Genomic DNA, 19,740 nt, shown 5'->3' with positions numbered 1-19,740 from the left:
TTCAGGCAAGAAAATATTAATCACGTATTTATGTATGCTACATATGTTGATATACACAACATTGTCAAGTTGTAGAACTGACCGTGATACTTGTTGGATTTGTCGCAACTAAGAATTTTCGTTACTTGCAATATGCACTGCTTTAGATGACAGCGTTTGCATATAAGTTAACTTTTGGAAGCTTTTGCATTCTAATGCTCTAGCTAACGTAACTATGTTTGGACCTTTTAAAAGAATCTATTTTTTGTAGGACAAAAAAGACCAGTATGATCTGGGAGGTCAAATTCTTTGATGAGATCTAAGTAGGTTCTGCTCTTTATTTGTATGACGCAATTTGTATATATATCCTTTATTTTTTTCTGGCTCTGCGATACAACATATTTCTATAAATCATCTTATCACACACATTGTTTAATGGGTCTATTAAGCTTGAATGTGCACAGTTGGATGCATCAACCTGCTTCTCATTTTTCTTCACTTTCCTTATGATGCTTTCTCTTCTTCTTCTTATGAGCCTGTTTGGCCAAACTTCTTGAAAATTAGAAGCGATTCTTTTGAAGTGCTTATCTTGGAGATTTATGGTGTTTAACTAAGTTTCTGGGAAAAAGTTCTCTAAGTGATTTTGCCAAACACAAACGTAGTAATCTCCAAGTGCTTTTTCTAAAACACCATTTGACAAAAAGTGCTTATCAAAATAAGCAGATTTAAAGAGCTTGGCAAACAAACTATTTTTGAGTGAATGCATCTTCTATATATATTTTGGATTTTGATTGGTAAGTTCCGCTACCTTATCATAATATAACATGTGCGGTCAAAGAGATTTTTGTGTTTGGTTTCTTCCCTAGTTTGTGTACCTTCTTTTGATCTTTGACAATGAAATTATCGAATTCATTTTATATTCATGCAGGATGCAACCATTGAACATCTTCTTCCAATTTTTCTTTCCCTTCTGAAGGATGAGTTTCCTGATGTGCGCCTCAACATCATTAGCAAACTTGATCAAGTCAATCAGGTTGGTTGTATTTTCAAGCCTAGTTCTTTCTAGCTCCTTTTGGTTCATGCTTTCTGTTCGTTATGAGTATTTCTTTGTGACTGATAAGCTCCCAGAGGAAGAAGGAAATTGAAGATCAATGAAGTCGTGTAGTCAACTTTGTATAGTGGGATGCTACTTTGCCTTCTTGTTCCTATAAAATTTTCTTGATCATCTTTCAGTTCTAGGATATAGATATCAAGATGCATTCTTATCTCTATTACCGAGACGAGTTGGGGAAGACCAGATTGGTTCAGGATCTATAGATGAATTTTGTTTTCAGGCTATTCATTTCATGAGTCTATGGTGGAGATTAGTGGTGACAAATGGGCGAGTTGGGCCAAATTTGGGTGGGTTGAAAACGGGTCAACATAAAATGGGTAATAATTCAACCCGCGCATATTTCATAAGGGTAAAAGTGGGTTGGCGGACAAACGGGTTGGGTAAAAAACAGTTGACCCATATTTACCCATTTCCACGAGTAATGGTGCTCAACTTTATAATTTTCATCATTCTCCTATCTGAGAATAGACTTCTCCTAGAGTCTCTTCTTGATCGAGAATATTGATTTCTTTGCCATGCTTATTTTCTTAATTCTTTAATTTTCTCACAATCTAAATATGTACAGACTTTAGTACCAGTGTGAATTTTCAGGCTACAATATGATATTCTCACTAGAATAGTTTCTATCTATGAAGCCTTGCTAGCCTTTGTATCTTAAACAATCTGAGAAGTCAATATTAGCCAAATTATGCGCTTTCTACCGAACTTTGTATCAGTGTTAGCCAATTAATTTTCTGCATTTTCAATAATATTGTCACTATTTCAACAACAACCACAACAACATACTAGTGTAGTCCTACACATTAGGATCTAGTGAAGTAGACCTGTTTTTAATAGACCTCCGGTTCAAGACAAAACCAGTCTAGAAAAAGACATAATGGAAGTACAAGAGTCAATAGATAGTTACAGAACGATATACAACAAAGTAATACTACAACGAACTACACAAAATAATAAATAGGAACAAACATTGAAGAACAAGAAACTACAAGAGTAGTCCTACGATTATTAGTAAGGGCAACAAGAAAAATACTCTTACCTACTAGTATGGACGCACTCCTACCTACTAACCTTCTATCCTAATTCGTGTCCTCCACATCTTCTTATCTAAGGTCATGTCCTCGATAAGCTACGACTGCACTATGTCCTGTCTAATCACCCCTTTCCAATACTTTTTTGGTCTACTTCTAACTCTCATGAATCCATCCATAACCAACCTCTCACACTTCTGCACTAGGACATACATATATCTCCTCATCACATGCGCGAACCATCTCAAACTCGCTTCCCACATCTTGTCTTCCCCCAAAGTCACTCCCATCTTGTCTCGTATATTCTCATTTTTAATCCTATCTCTCCTAGTATACCCACACATCCATCACAATATCCTTATCTTTGCCACTTTTATCTTCTGAATGTGATAGTTCTTGATTGGCCAACACTCCGTCATACAACATATCTGGTCTAACTACCATTCTATAGAGCTTGCCTTTAAGTTTAGTTGACACCTTCTTATCACTCAAAACTTCGGATGCGAGGCTCCATTTCATTCACTTTGCACCAATACGGTGAGTGGCATCCTCCTCATTCTCTCCATTTTCCTAGATAATCGACCCAAGATACTTGAAATTACCTCTCTTTTGGATGACATATGACCTATGTATCAAGTCTCACTTCCACATTTGGCTCATGTCTCACATCACTGAACTTGCATTCCAAGTATTCAGTTTTGATTCTGCTCAACCTGAATCCTTTAGACTCCAGGGTCCGTCTCTAAACCTCCAACTTAGCGTTAACTCCGTTGCGAGTCTCGTCAATCAAAACTATGTCATCTGCAAATAACATAAACCATTTGCATATATTGTCACTATTTCACGGTGAACAAAAAGTTGGGACTAAAGAAAGTTCAAGTTCTCAAAAATTAACTGTATATCTAAACAAAGCAAAACACATAAATTGGACCTGTGGAGAATATTACATGTTCATAAGACAAGTATAAGGAATTGAATGATACTGTGTCAAAATTTGCCAAAATCATCTTAAACAAAAAGTTCTTTTCAACTCGTACTGTAGTATGCTTAAATTATTAAGGATTTAAGTTGTATACACTTATGATGCAATATCTGCAAAGTCTAGTTATCCTATTGTAGCGCATGTTGAGTTGGTTACTGTTAGCGATTAAGAATTAACTCCGTCATAAATTATTTTCTGTGGCGGATGCTATGCACTTTGAAGTACTAGTTTTTAAAAAGAATTCTTTATTTTCAAATTAAAAAAATGAGGCTATACCCTATTAAAACTGCTTTAACTATGCAAAGAATGGAAATTAATAACTAGAAAAGCATTGATTTAAGAATTCAACGAAACACTATATTCATCACACCTCCTAATGTAAAGGAGAAAACACAAAAAGTTTAGGAACGGAGTAAATATTTAAGAGAAAACATGTTCAATTACTAGATGTTCCCTCAATTTCCATATTTTACCCATTTTTATGCGTCAAATATGGGACCTGTTCAATATATCATTCCCCAACTGTTAAAATATTGGCGGATTGATAAAATATAGGCTCAGTTTGCTAGCACTAATGGATATGAATGTTTTGCAGTCGTACAGTACTTGCTATTAAATTAGCTGGTACAAACTAATGTGTGCTTGGGAAACTTGAATGAATAGCAAGTTCTCTTTGCCAGATTTGTTTTGTGATTGCTTGTCTTGTTCAGATGTTTTTATATCAATTTTTAATTTTTTATTTTTGCCTTGCCATTCTACTTCTACTTGCATGACATATCATGGTTTTCTTAATGTTTTTTTTGAAGTAAGGCTAACTTCATTAATCGTGGTTCTCTTTATGCTTCTTCATTCTATCTATTGGTTCTTTGCAATTCTTTTGCAGCTTCTTCAGGACTAAATCTAAGTTGCTTCCAATTTTACAGGTGATTGGAATTGATTTATTATCCCAATCTCTGTTGCCAGCTATTGTTGAGCTGGCAAAGGATAGGCATTGGCGAGTTCGTCTGGCTATAATAGAATACATACCTCTGCTGGCCAGTCAGTTGGGTGTAGGATTTTTCGATGATAAGCTTGGCACCCTTTGCATGCAGTGGTTACAGGATGAGGTTGGTATGTGATAAGCTAGTGACTAGATATGGAACCTTTCTTTTTGATTTATAACACAAACAGTAGATATGTAATCTAGAAAATGAGAAGCATAGATACTTTGCTTTTGTAAAGTGAGTGCATCTCTTTCACTTTCTCTTTCATTGTCAGTGGCAAGGAGGAGGCATTTCTTCTTTTGGATCAAACTATCTGTAATTTCTGTCTTAGGCCTCATTTTCTTTTACTAAGACGAATAAGACTTGTCTAAATTTGAATATTAAGATGTACATTAAGATTTAGATGTTTCAATATGAATACACATGTAAATATAAAAATGTTGCATTAATAAATGAATACTAAATAATTAGGACTATTTATTTTTTTAAAACATCTGTATATATTAATTGTCTTTATTTAAAAATTACAAATATAAATTTAATAAAATACTAAATCAATCTAATATTAGATCAATAAAATATTTTAAAAATTATATGATGGTTGTTGATGGTGATGGCTAGCGATGGTGTTTTTGGGTGTTGATTGGGGATTGTGTTGGCTAATGGTGGTATTTTGTGTAGTAGCTAGTGATGATGGTGGTTGACAGTAGCGGTTGATGGTGGAGGTGGATGATAAAGATATTAATGGTGGTGGTAAATGATGATGGTGGTCGGGGATATATAGTGTGGCTTATGAGTGGTAATTGTCGGTAGTGATTGGTGGTGATGATTGTAAATGGTGGCTAATGGTGGTGACAACTGATTGTAGTGATTGACAACAATGGTAGTTGTCTGAGGGTGTGGGTAGTGGGTGGTGGTAGTTGATAATGGTGGGTGGCAATGACAACCGTTGATAATGGTGGGCAACAACAATAGAAGTGAATGGACGGAATTGGTGATGGTCTTCTTGTAGAAATTTTTGAATAAAAATCTTAATGATATTAAGACTTTGTTACAAATTTTATCATTCAGATCTATCCAGACTCATTAAGTGGTTGTTAAAGAAACGCTCTTAATGATTATAATTCAAACATTAAAAACAAACTTAATGACTGAGATCTGAATGATTAAGACCTCCATTAAATGCAAAGAAATGAAGCCTTTGTGACTTCTTCTCTTCTCTGCCATTGTTGATACCTGTCAAAGAGAATTGCTTGCATCAAGCATTCGGTTCTCTCTTACTGATTTGCAGATATGGTTCAGGTTTATTCAATCAGAGACGCTGCAGCTAATAACTTAAAGCACCTCGCGGAAGAATTTGGTCCAGAGTGGGCAATACAGCATATAATTCCTCAGGTTTGTTTGATGATATTTCAAAGCTGAAGTGCTGGTTATCTTGCATTATTTCCAAATAACTCTCGTGAGAATTTCTTTTGCTGTTGATGCATGGATATTAGGCAGAATGGTAGGGAGGGGTGAGTTGATTTCTCTTTTGATAATCATTTTTGAAGTATTCCCCTAGGATTGATTTCTCTTTAGATAACCATTCCAATTCCTTCCTCAACTGTGTATCCACTATGACACCCCATCCCAAAAGTAATAGGCAAAAGAAGAAAAATGAAAATTGTCAGGTTGAAGGGTTAATACTGGATTTTGTGGGTACTTGAGACTGTTGTAATAATTCATCATGGTCAACCTTAGTTTCAGAGACTTGGTTTGATCATGTATGTTATCTGCTTGTTATCTGTTTCTCATTGGTCAAGACATGGTCTTTTGTTTGCAGTTCCTGGATATGATTAATATTCTGCGTTATTCGTTCTCTTGGTTTGACCATGTCTGATATCAAGCTTGTTCCTGTTTCTAGGGGTTTAAACATGTCATCTCTTTGCAGGTCTTGGATGTGATTAATAATTCACATTATTTATACCGGATGACAATACTTAGGGCAATTTCTTTACTTGCACCTGTGATGGGTTCTGAGATAACATGTTCTAAGTTGCTGCCAGTGGTTATTACGGCAGCAAAGGACAGGTTGGTTTTGCTTTTCAATTCTTGTTAAAGTCATTATATGCATCAGTTCCTAGATCTGATGGTCCAATTTCATTTCTTCTCCAGAGTGCCCAACGTCAAATTTAATGTTGCAAAGGTGTTGCAGTCCCTTATCCCTGTTGTTGACCAATCAGTGAGAACTCTCATCTACCTTCTTTTCTTGGATTGGTTACTTGGTTTAGTTGAAATAACAATTGAGCTTACTTACGTTGTTGTTTGTTGAAGAAAGTTTACACTTGCATGCCCTCGCTATACCTTAGTGTCGACTTTCTAAGCCTCTTATAATTGCCAGGTAGCAGAGAAAACGATTCACTCTAGTTTAGTAGAACTAGCTGAGGACCCTGATGTCGATGTCCGTTTTTATGCAAGTCAAGCACTTCAGTCAATTGATGATGTCATGATGTCAAGCTAGAGATACTTATCTGTTGGGGGGTTCAATACCAGAAATCTGTCGTCAAATCCTCTCTGGACGTCTAGGATTATGCCGTCACACCAGGAAACAGTAAAGAGAAGGCAGAAAGTGAAATACATATGTCTGAGATTTGGGGGTCTTATTAATACTAATATATATATTAGGATGTGTCAAATATGAAATGCTTCCTACAGTAAGCTCAAGTATTTACATGTAAATTGGCTGTTAGACTAACTAATTAGTATCTTTGAATGAATGGTCTCTCTTTTCAAATTCTTTCTAGTTACTAAAGGCTGTTATATTTGGTGCTCTGTCTAGTAGACCATTAAGTTGGCATTAAGTGTCATGGCCATTCTGTAGTATGATCATAGCCCAGTGTAGATGAGTTGAAGGTTCCCATTGAGATGTTGATTTCAATAGAGGAGTTTTAGAGAAGATTCTTATCATTGTACATTTTAATAGAGGCGGCATAATACATAAATGTGCATTTCAACTTGGCTCAATTGTCATATATGTTCTCCAATTTCAGGTGTGCACGAGTAGACATTTAATCTATTCAAAAGTTGAACAACTAAACACACATGTCCTATGTGACGTCTTTAAGTGGTAGTTCTGTGTCCTGCCGAACATCTTATGTGTATTATGTCACATAGGACGTGTGTGTCTACTTGTTTAACTTTTAGATAGTTTTAAGTGTCAATTTGCTGCAAGATTATTTTCTCTATTTAATGGGTTATTATTCGAGGCTCATTTTTTGCTGTAAGATCATTATATCAGAGATTGTCTGTCCTGAAATGACTATTAATCTTATTTTAACTCAAGATTAAGAGGGTTTCCATGAAATTTACTTCTTGAAATGAATACTATTTTTCACTTAATTGACGTTTGGTGATTGCTTTCAGAAAACCAAAAAGTCATTAAAGAAAACTTAGCTAGTAAGAAACTCTGAGACGACTTAGATAAAGTCATTTAGGAAAAAAAACACAACTTGAGATAAACAAAGAGAGGCAGGTATAGACTTTTAGTTCCATTCCTCGTAAGCCACTTATTTTGTTCGACGTAAGATATTAAAGTCATCTTCCTCCTTTTTTTCACAAGAAATCCGATGTTTGATCAAAGCTTCTAATATGTCAAAAACGTTTATATAATAATTCAACGAAATATATATTTGAAGGTATTTAGGGGAACTTTTGGTGAAAAATAATTACTTTAAAACAATAATAATAAATATTTTTTACAAGCTAAGATGGTAACTAGAAGTGAAAAAAGTAACTTATCGAAAAATATTGATTTTTAGGACAAGATTACCCAAAGAAAGTATTTTCCAAGAAGTATGTTTAACACCTGATCTCATGCTTCCTAAAATACAAGATCCAACAAGTACATTGGAGACCACTCTTAACATAAAAGCAAACATATGGAACATGTCACGGTTGAGGCATCTACACACCAACATCCCCACAAAATTGCCTCCCCTTCCTACTCGTAGGCTAGATGGAAGTATTTTGCAGAGTCCGAGCAACAGAGCTATAGGCTAGATATGAGTATTTTGAATGAATTAAGTAATTATGGGTAGTAGCTAGTTAGTAATGGTGGTTGACAGTAGTGTTGATGCCTAATGGTGGTAACAGGTGGTGGCTGACTATAGTTATAGGCTTATATCTAATACTAATAGGTGGTGGTAAATGATGTCAGTAATTATGGGTAGTAGCTAGTTAGTAATGGTGGTTGACAGTAGTGGTTGATGCCTATGGTGGTAACAGGTGGTGGCTGACAGTATTAGTTATTTTAGTTTTTTTTACACATTCTTTAAGAAATTATTAATAAAAATGATAATTTACTAATTTACTCATTAAGATATTTATTTTTTTATAACTTTACAAATTTTGTTTATACTTTAAAACAAATAATTGCTAGGGTAATGAAAATTAAAGAAATGATAGTTTAATTTTGTTAATCGATAAATAATTTTAATAATTATTTTTAGTAATTTATATAACTAATATAGGATAGAAAAATAATAGCAAATGTTAGGCGTATGATGAATTAGGCTAAATTTTATACTTTTAAAAGGAAAATACTAAATTTGAAATAATGGTTAAAACAAAACAAAAAGTGGAAAAGTTAAAATAAAGGGAAAAAGTTAAAAAGTAAGAGAGAGAAGGAACTTTGACCCATTTTTTTGAAAATGAGACCCAAGTAAGTAAGGCCAAACATATATAGTACAATTCATGATTCCTTTTGTACAATTTAATAGTGCAGTGTTGGTACACCTCAACTCTCACTTCTAATAAGTAGTAATATAAAGTTGACCTAGTCTTTGTCGAAGTCTTAGTCCTCGCTATATATTAAAATAGTGGTAGCAGGAGTACTTTTTTGTTTGATTTGCTCCTAAATTGATAATTTTCAATTACATTTTATATTTAGATACATATAATTAGATGTATTTATTTAATATATATCTGAGATATATTTATTTGGACACCTTGAATATATGTATCTAGGTATCAAAATATGGCAAAAACTATAATAGAGCTAATGAGATTTGTGTAATAAGCCTCTAAGCTAATGAGATTTGTGTTATTATATATATAAGTCATAGTACATAAACATGATCCTTAACTTGGTTTCAACGGACAATTATGCCCTCCAACTTTGAATGTGCAGAAGTAGACACTTCAACGTCTATGAAATTGAACAAATATTTGTATATAATTCATCGGTTTGATTCCGTTATTTCTTTGGTTTTTTTGAATAAAATCATAACCAAATCAAATACTATCGGTTTTCAAAAATCTAAAATCAAACCAAACCCAAATAAAATCGGTTTTATTTTATCGGTTTGGATCGGTTTTTATCCAAACCGTGAACACCCTAATTGTCGCTAGTAATTATTGGTTGTTACGTAGTGATGGTTAATGATAATGATCATAAATGGTGGCTAGTGAACCGTGACAAACAAACAATAAATGTCGTTTTCTTAATTCAGTATAAAAATTGTCTATATCAAAAGAAAGAAAACATTAATAAATCAGAGGAAGGTTCTCGCATGGTAAACATCCTTCACAAATAGCGAGTCCGAGCCATTAAGGGTGTTAGTTAGTCGACACAGATCCGTTTTCACACATCCAACTGGCATTGACTTAGTTATGTATTATTAATCCAAAACATTACAATATGACTACTTATCCTGTTGTAATATCAGTCACCCAACTGCCCATCATTAATATTACACCTACTCTTCTGATTTTACACACTCAACTAACATGATGGTTTGGAAATTAATTATAAATACACAAGAGTAGTACATTATTTGATATCTTGAGTTACATCTAAAAATTATTTTTGTTGTAATTCCTCTCCATATTGACTTGATGGCAGCTTATACTGCTGTAATTTCTCTTCTTCAAACTCTTGATCAACCAAATATTTCAGAACTCTTTCATGATCACAGTGCTGAAATGCTCGATTCTCTTCGGGCTACAGCTGAATATTTTCAAGATGTTCTTGAAAACACTGGCAATGAGAAAATCAAATCTTTGGAGGAAGATATTAGAGTTGTTGTTAGTGAGGCAGAGGATGTTGTTGAAATGAAGATTTCTGAAATCATCAAAGAAGAAAGCTGGACATTTGGAATTTTACAACACCAGGATATGCTACCAGTTGTTGAAAAAATGGATACCACAAAGAAACAAGTGATGGAGATTCTTTCTCATGATGCTGATCAAATTCTTGAATTAACCGCGGATTCCTTGATTGGCGCTTCTTCTATGAGTGATCCAATGCTGTCAGATCACTTGAAAGATGATATCGTGCAGGGACTTGATGGTCACTTGGAGATAATAGATAAAAGATTGAGAGGACCAACGTCGTATCTAGACATTGTCACCATATCAGGTATGGGTGGCATTGGCAAAACAACACTCGCTAAAAAAGCTTATGATCATCTTCCAATCAGGTATCACTTTGACATTTTTGTTTGGGTTACAATTTCTCAAGAATTTCGATATAGAAATGTATTGTTAGAAGCTTTACATTGCATTTCAAAGCAAAGAGTTATTGTGAATGCAAAAGATTATGTTAAGATGGAAGACAATGAGTTAGCTGACCTGGTGCAAAAGAACCTAAAGGGTCCAAGATACCTTGTTGTTGTTGATGATATTTGGAGTAGGGATGTTTGGGATAGCATATCACAAATATTTCCTAATTGCAACAATAGGAGTCGGGTCTTATTGACTACTAGAGAAACTGAGGTAGCGATGTATGCAAATACTAGTAGCCCTCATAAGATGAACCTCTTGGATTTAGATAACAGTTGGAAGTTACTTCGTGATAAGGTGTTTGGACTAGAACGCGATCATCCTCCTGAGTTGGAAGAAATTGGAAAAATAATAGCAGGAAAATGCGAAGGACTTCCCTTAATAATTTCAGTGATTGCAGGGTATCTCTCTAAAACGGTGGCCAAGACATTAGAAAGTTGGAAGTATGTTGCCAAAACCTTAAGTGAAATCATTGCTAGTCATCCAAATAAATGCTTAGGAGTGCTCGGTTTGAGTTACCATCACTTGCCTAATCGACTCAAACCGTGCTTTCTTTCTATGGTTGATTTCCCGGAGGATTTTCAAGTTGATACTTGGAGATTGATCCAATTATGGATCGCAGAAGGTTTCATAAGGACGTCTTCTGGAAGTCATGAAAGCTTGGAAGAAGTGGCTAAACATTATTTGGAGGATCTTATCAGCAGGAACTTGATAATGGCTAGAAAAAAAAGATTCAATGGTGAGGTAAAAGTATGCGGAATACATGATCTGCTGCGTGAGTTCTGTTTGATAGAAGCTGAAATGACAAAGTTTATGCATGTTGTGAGAACTCCATTGTCACCAGCACAAAAGCCTAATTTTCGTCGCTTCAGTATTCAAGAGTATTATTCTCTTGAGAATTCTTATAAGCTCTTAACCCCTGTAACCAGATCTATCTGCTGCTTTTATTACTTGAATCTACCTTTTGAACCCCGTATTAAGCTTCTCCCTATATTGCCCATCTACCGTCATGATCCTATAATACATGGATTTTTCTCTTGTTTCAACCATCTCAGGGTATTGGCCATCTTCCCTGTCTGGTTCGGCTCATTTCCACTTGTGATTACAAAGTTATTTCATTTGAGATATCTCCAAGTTGGATGTTTCGGAAATATTCCTGAATCAATCTCAGAGCTTCTGAATTTGCAAACTCTAATTTGTGATGGTAATCCTTCAGATATAACTTTACCTAGGAAGATATGGATGTTGAAGAACTTGAGGTATATACGTTTAGGGGGAGCCACTTATTTACCGAGTCCTAGAATAGATAAGAATCTTGTGACAGGGATGCCAAATCTAGAGGGGCTTTGTTACTCTAGTTGTACAAATGAAGTCATTTCTAGCACTCCCAATCTAAAGAGATTGATCATTCGTGTACCTTTTTGGGTAGACAATATTCCATATCATCTCTTGGATATGTGGAGCTTGACAAAACTTGAGACATTCAAGCTTTATTGGAGACGAAGATTTGCATGGCCCATGAAAAGATTTGTTATTTAAATTTAATTTATTATTTAATTAATAATGTAGGGGAAAATAGTAATTCATTAACTTACCTTTTAAATTTTAATAAATGATAAAATTGTATTACAATGAATAAAGACAATGTGAAATACGTGCAAATAATATCAACTTTTGACTTAACATCTTTCCACTTTTAGTTTTATAACAATTTTATTAAATAATAATAATAATAATAATATATAAATAAAGCATTCTAATATATATATATATATATATATATATATATTAGGACGATATATGATTAATGGTATTATTGTAGTAACTCAATTTTATAGGGATATTTTGCTATTTCAATTTTCAACTCTTTTTGTTTCCACTTATATTATTTGAATTTATTCATTAAAAACACAATTAGTGGGACGATATAATAGCCTCGGATTGTATGCAAGTGAATTCTTGCTCCAATTTTAATAAATGCATGTAAAAATATTTTAAAAATTTACAACAGAAAAATATGAAGAAACATATCTTTTTACAAAACCCCAAATAGGATTGTTGGTTTAGATTTAAAAATGTTTTATCAGATTAAGTAAAATATGAAATTAATTGTACTACCTAATAAAATATTCCTCCTTTCACACCCAAGCAAGCATTTTACGTAAAGATGACACTTGAATGTTTTTATCCTCGTAGTCTCTAAAATTCAAAGACGATAACAATTAATGAAATAAATACAAAAACTGTAGAATGACAAAAGAAAAAAGATACATTTTCATTTCACAAAAATTAAAATACCTCTCAATTCTATAATCCAAATGAATTTAAAAAAATTGGTTAATTATGAAGTAGTACAAGTATTATGCATACAAATACATAGATAATTTAAATTCAACAATTTCTCCATGTATCATTTTGATGCCTCAACAACCACAAAGTCATAACTTGTGCCTGTTGTTATGTTAAAATAAATATATGAGCACAGTTGTGCCTAAATAAAGCTGATACACAATAAAGAAACAATAATTTTGAAATAAATGCATGGAAAGAAAGAAAAATAACTACATTACTGAAGAAGAGTGTGAAAGTTAGGAATCAGTTAAGTAGTTAAGGGCAGAAAAGTAATTTTGTAATAGTTAGTTATAACCAACTGAGTTAGTTAGAGTTAGTTCACTGATGTGTATAAATATAGATGTCTTGTAATACTGTAAGTAACACAATTCATTTTGCAATACAAAACATTTAGAAGCTCCTAGAAGCTCTCTGTAAAAGCTCACAATTGAGCTATTTCTCACTTTACGTTCATGGTATCAGAGCAGAACCTCACAGTGATTACTGTTGAAGTCGATTGGACGTAGGATCAAAGAATCAGAAGGTGATTCATCGATTCATCTGTTTTTCGTTTTGTTCAAAGTTGCAGATCAGAGCTCAATTACAAGTTGAAGGTTATTTGAGCTTGAAGTTACTCTGTTTGAAGTGTTATTGTGTAACGTCCGGCAATGTAAAAATAATTGAAGAGGCTTAGAATTGGAAATTTTCATTTTTGGAAAGGATTTGAAAATCTGGAAAATTTTGGCTAAGTATGGAAAAGGTGAGTGTTTGGCCAACTTTGATCAGTAGTAACTTCTAGATCATGATGATTTAGAAGTATTTCCAGTTATGGTTGCATAGCCCTCGGAACGATCTTTCCAACGCCGCCGATTTTGCTCGATTCCGAGTTCGTATGAGTGAGATATGCCCTCTGAAAGTTGGGCAGTCGACAAGGAATTCCGTCCGAGAATTTTTAAGGGCATTTTGGTCTTTTCCCTAGCTATTTCTTGTGAAGATATATTGTTGTGTTAGGCTGATATTTGGATAATTTTTCCATTTTAAGAGAGTGAAGGCTAGGGCTTGAGAGTGAAGAAGAGAAGGAGGAGAAGAAGAAGGGAAGAAAGAGGAAGATCAAGCAAGTTCCGTCAAGATCATCGTGGATTTTCGTCGGGGGTGATCCCTATCAAGGTATGTGAGTTCTTTGTGTGGGTTGATCCTTTCCCCCACACACCAAGCTCATTTTATGATTTGAGAAAAGATTGTATTTGTGTTGAAGTTGTTGAAATTGTTGGTTGTTGTGTTGTTGAACCCTTGTGATTGTGTTGTTGAACCCTTGTGATTGTGTTGTTGAAGTTCTTGTTGGTTTAGTACATGATTTGGTTGGGATTTTGAGTTGAAATCTATTGAATGTTGAAGGACTTTATGTTCTAAGAGATTGGAGGATGGAACCCTTGAAGTTAGGGAGTTTAGAGTTGGTATCGTGAAGGAGAAAGTTGGACAGCTTGCAAGGGGCACGTCCGCGTCGCGGACTTGTTCCCTCTGTGAACAAAATCTTCTCCGCGTCGCGGACAGGACGCGGACTCCACTGTTTTCAGAATTTATGTTCGAAGATTTTCTTTAGTTTGGCGGTCCCAAATCATTCCCAAATCATTCCTAAACACCATGAGGTCCTTCCAAATATCAATCAAGTCCTTGAATCCATAATTAAATTCAAGAAAGTTAGGATCGAGTCAAGTGAAGTTAGAAGTCAAGTGGAGTTAGAGCCAAGCTTAGAAGTTAAGCAAGCCAAAGCAAGTCTTTAAAGCTTTTCAAGAGTCGTTATTGAACGTCTTAACGTCGTTTCAAGTCTCAAGTTGAGTTAAGAGTTTCAAGTCAAGTCAAAAGTAAAGAGTTTAAGTAAGGTAAGGAGTAAAGAGTCGAGTCCATTTCTCCAAAGTTATTAGGGAACTATGTACTTCCCAAAGAAGTTCTAAATGTTTTTTTTTACATTTAAGTAAGAAAGGAGCCATGTTTTCCAAAAGAGCCTTTGGGGCTAAGTTTTGAGTAATCGTCTCAATCAAAGAAAGAAGTTATTTTAAAAGCATGAGCCAAAGTATTTTTGGGAGTAGTATTGAGCACCGAATTGGGGACACGAGTTCATATTAACTCAACTCTCCATAAGAACCATGCGCCAACATGGGACTTGACGTATCATTCTTTTTAGATGATCACGTAAGATTAGGCTAGTGGATCCACTAAGCAAAAGTAAGGTCCTATATCGATGGCAAGGTATAGGATGGTCCTTTGGCAACGTGAGGTAAAACGTTGTATCATCACTAAGGCTCGTAGTGGTGGTTGTCGGTTAAAGAACCTCCCACAAAAGTTGTATTATGTTTATAAAAGACAAGTTGAGTTTGTTGTCATTTTATCCCTAACGATCTAAGTTGTTTACATTCTTTTACAAGCTTTATATGTATGGCTCGTGTCTTAGTGCTTTACTTTGAGTCCAGTTATTTATATGAGTCGTTCAGAGTCAAGGTAAGTGATCTCTTGTTCTCCTTTCAAGTTTAAGTTGTGGTTCAGCTTTTCCAGCTCACATATTCGTACATTCCATGTACTGATGCCAGTTGGCCTGCATCGTCTAATGATGCAGATACAGGTACCCCGGATCAGCATCCTGCACGTCGTTGATCCAGCTGAGCACTCCAGAGTCTGTGGTGAGCCTCCTTGTATTCCGGAGGACTCAATTGTTTTGTGTACTTAGTTTTGTTCTATTAGGGTGTTGCGGGGTCTGTGCCCACATCCATCTCAGTATATTAGAGGCTTCAATAGACAGTCAGACAGTCAGTCAGTCAGTTAGCTTTGAGTCTCTCATCCATGTATATGTATATATATGTAAATATTCTATTTTGAGACTCGAGTTGCCCTTTGGGCCGTAATTGTTATTAGTTACGTTGTTTATGTCTTTGCATGACATTGAGTTATTCGGTTGAGTTAGGTTTCCGCTGAGTTAAGAAAGCCAGGCCAAGGGTTCGCCTGGGACCAACAATGGTCTCCAGGTGCCGGTCCCGCCCAGGGTGTAGGCTCGGGGAGTGACATATTGCTTCCGCGACAACAATTTCTCATAGATTAGTCATGACGAATGAACACACAGCAGTTGAGCATCCTCAGACTCTGCTTAATGGACAAATTGCATCTGGATCTGCAAATGGAAGTGCAACATCAGGAAATCCAGCTCCAGGACAAGGTATTGACTATAATCATCCCTTATTTCTTAGTCCTACTGATGTGAGTGGGATCAGTATCATCTCGTTTCAGTTGTTAGGAATTGAGAATTATACCTTGTGGAGTAGATCAGTTAGGCTAGCTCTGCTAGGGCGGAACAAAATTGGTCTAATTGATGGCACTTCTAGAAAGGAGGTATACAGTGATGACTTAGGGGGACATTGGGAAAGAGTGAATGCAATTGTGTTATCCTGGCTTATGAACTCGGTGTCTAAGAGTTTACTGAGTGGAATAGCTTTTGCTACTACTGCGTTTGATGTTTGGAATGACTTAAAAGAATGGTTTGACAGAGTGGATGGGTCTAGAACCTATAGTCTCCATAAAGATATAACCTCTTTACAACAAGGAACTGCTTCTGTGTCTGTGTACTACACTAGACTGAAAACTTTGTGGGATGAATTTGAGGCCTTAGTGCCTCCTCCCTGCTGCAATTGTGACAAATCAAGAGGTTTTGTAGTGCATTTAAACAGGCAGAAGTTATACCAATTTTTGATGGGATTGAATGAATTATATCATCAGGCTAGGAGTCAGATCCTTTTGATGGATCCACTCCCAAACATTAATCAGGCCTATGCTATGATAGTGGGGGATGAGAGTCAAAAAGCTGTAGTTACCAGCACTGGTGGTATGGGCATGAGTGCAGTTGGTATGGAGTCCTTGTCTTTGTATTCTAAGGTTGGTAATAGCTCAGGCGTAAGTCAAAGGTTCAAAAGGAACTCCCTTCTAGTGTGTGAATTCTGTAAATGCGAAGGACACAGCAAGGAATTCTGCTACAAGGTGATAGGGTATCCTCCTGATTTTAAGTCCAAAAGAAAGGTTCTAAGTGGTTCATCTGCACCTGGTACATCTGATTCTTATCCAGGATCTTTACCAGCTCAAGCCAATTTCTCATATGGCTTGAATAATAATGCTTATATGCCAGATTTGGGACACACTGGTGATCCTGTGTCTACTAACAGATATGCAGGATCTGTTATGTCTATAGCAGGGTCTGGTGCTTCTGCAGTTCCTCACTACACTAAGGTTGCAAGCCATGCTGAGAAGGAGGTTCAACAACTCTTTCAGGGTTGCACATTCACAAAAGATCAGTATGATCACATCCTTCAAATGTTTCAGAACAAACCAGAACATACTACCAGTGATGGTAATGTAGCACACACTGCAGGTAATGTTCTCTTTGTATCTGACAATAGTCAAGTCTGGATTATTGATACAGGAGCTACAAATCATATGGTGTCTAATCTGGGTATGTTGACTAAGGAGACTGTGTCAAAACTTGAAGTTCCTAGGACAATATCTCTTCCTAATGGTGATGTCACTCAAGTAACTCATATTGGTTCTTGTGCCTTATCAAATAGAAGTATACTTACCGATGTGTTTCACATCCCTGACTTCAAGTATAATCTCATGTCTGTCAGCAAAATCACACAAGATTTAGGCTGCTCAGTCACTTTTTTCCCTCATTTTTGTGTATTCCAGGAGCTCTTCAGTGGAAGGGTGAAGGAGGTTGGTAAGGAAGATGGTGGTCTATATGTGCTGTTGAGACAACTAAATAACTACAAGAAAGATTCTCTGTGTGCTGGTTCTAAGCTGGACTTAGTACTCCAGGAATCCACTTTAGAGTTATGGCACAAAAGACTTGGACATGTGTCCTCAGTAGTTCTCTCTAAAATGTTTGCTATGACTAAACAAAGTTTGTGTAATATCTCTAAGTGTCTAGTATGCCCTTATGCTAAACAAACAAGAACTGTATTTCCTTCTAGTTGTATCAAAAGTACTGATTGCTTTGATTTAGTACACATTGATCTTTGGGGTCCTTACAATACTCATACAGTTGATGGAAATAGATATTTTCTGACTATTGTGGATGATTTTTCCAGAATGACCTGGCTGTTCTTATTGCAATTTAAGTCTGATGTGTGTGTCTCACTTAAAGTTTTTCTGCAATATGTGAAAACTCAATTTGGCAAATCTGTGAAGGTGTTAAGAACTGACAATGGCACTGAGTTTGTTAACTCAGTCTGTGCTCAACTGTTTAAAGATTTGGGGATCATTCATCAAAGAACTTGTCCATATACTCCTCAGCAAAATGGTGTGGCTGAAAGAAAGCATAGACATTTGCTTGAGGTAACAAGAGCACTTAGATTTCAGGAAAAAAATTCCTTTGAAGTATTGGGGACACTGTGTGCTGGCTGCTGCTTATGTTATTAACAGACTACCTAGTAGTGTGCTTCAATTTCAGACACCTTATGAGAAGCTGTATGGGAGCCCACCTGTACTAACTCACTTGAGGACTATAGGCTGTTTGTGTTTTGCAAAAGTTCTCAATGAGCATGACAAGTTGCTCCCAAGATCTAGATCAGCTATACATATGGGATACTCAGATGTACAAAAGGGGTACTTATTGTTGGATTTACATAGTAATTCTTTTTTTACTAGTAGAGATGTGCTATTTCGAGAAGACATCTTTCCGTTTGCTCAAATGGACAACTCAGTCCCTCCGCCTATCTTTGTAGATTCTCTACAAAATAACCCTGAGTTATCTATTCAAACAGATCACTTCCCTCCTGTTCTCCAAAAGGCTGACAATATGGTGAATGTATGTGAGCCAAGTCACACTGAGTCTGAATTATTTCCTTCTGTAAGAGAAAAAAGTGTCTCTTCCCAAAGGCCTGATCCTGATGATTCTCATACTGCTGTCCTAGGCTCACAAAATCTGGAGTCTGAGGTCCTAACAGGGACAAGAAGATCCACTAGAGTCAAGCATTCTCCACCATGGTTGAAAGACTTTGTCTCATTGAGTGCTACTAAGGGTGTAAAGTATCCATTGTCTGATTACATGAGTTATTCTCACCTGTCTCCCCACTATCAATGCTATATTGCAGCAACCTCCTTCATTAGAGAACCAACTACTTATTCAGAGGCTATCAAAGATCCGAGATGGATTGATGCTATGACGGCTGAAATTCAGGCTTTGGAAAGCAATCAGACTTGGCAGATTACTGATCTCCCTCTTGGTAAAAGGCCTATTGGCTGCAAATGGATTTACAAGGTTAAATATAAGTCCACAGGGGAAATAGACAGGTTCAAGGCAAGGTTGGTTGCCAAAGGATATAGTCAGCAGGAAAGTATTGATTACTCAGAGACATTCTCACCTGTTGTCAAGATGGTTACAGTGAGATCTATTGTTGCTTTAGCTGCTTCTAGACAGTGGCATATTCACCAAATGGATGTCTTTAATGCATTCTTACAGGGTGATCTGACAGATGAAATTTACATGCACCTGCCTCAAGGTTTTGTTAGTCAAGGGGAGAAGGTGTGTAGGCTAACAAAATCTCTCTATGGACTGAAGCAAGCCCCAAGGCAATGGAATCACAAGTTAACTGAGGCCCTTATCAAGCTGAATTTCAAGCAGAGTCAACATGATTACTCTTTGTTCATAAATAAGTCAGATGCAGGGATCATTATAGTACTTGTGTATGTGGATGATATGTTAGTAACTGGGAGTAGTTTGAAGCTAATAGAAGAAACCAAGAA

The 19,740-nt window shown here is 35.8% G+C and overlaps 1 protein-coding gene and 1 pseudogene across 2 annotated transcripts in view; both read left to right on the top strand.

Moving 5' to 3' along the window:
* Positions 1–19,740, top strand: part of LOC125818660 (serine/threonine-protein phosphatase 2A 65 kDa regulatory subunit A beta isoform-like) — a 32,379-nt gene that overhangs the window by 8,408 nt on the left and 4,231 nt on the right. Inside the window, exons 8-13 of one of the 2 annotated variants that reach the window (XM_049498181.1) lie at positions 908–1,012; positions 4,030–4,212; positions 5,392–5,484; positions 6,020–6,159; positions 6,244–6,310; positions 6,470–6,843. In XM_049498181.1, the coding sequence (XP_049354138.1) occupies positions 908–1,012; positions 4,030–4,212; positions 5,392–5,484; positions 6,020–6,159; positions 6,244–6,310; positions 6,470–6,589 (708 nt within the window). In that variant the 3' untranslated portion in view covers positions 6,590–6,843. Of the gene's footprint in view, positions 1–907; positions 1,013–4,029; positions 4,213–5,391; positions 5,485–6,019; positions 6,160–6,243; positions 6,311–6,469; positions 6,844–19,740 lie in introns of those variants that run through there. The other variant, XM_049498176.1, reaches the window with a different exon arrangement.
* LOC125818677 (putative late blight resistance protein homolog R1B-23) lies at positions 9,947–11,263 on the top strand (annotated as a pseudogene).

The sequence above is a fragment of the Solanum verrucosum genome, unplaced genomic scaffold (genome assembly GCF_900185275.1).
Source record: "Solanum verrucosum unplaced genomic scaffold, falcon-dt-bn FXZP01000614.1, whole genome shotgun sequence".
NCBI lineage: Eukaryota > Viridiplantae > Streptophyta > Magnoliopsida > Solanales > Solanaceae > Solanum > Solanum verrucosum.
This window is presented reverse-complemented; position numbering and strand designations above follow the sequence as displayed.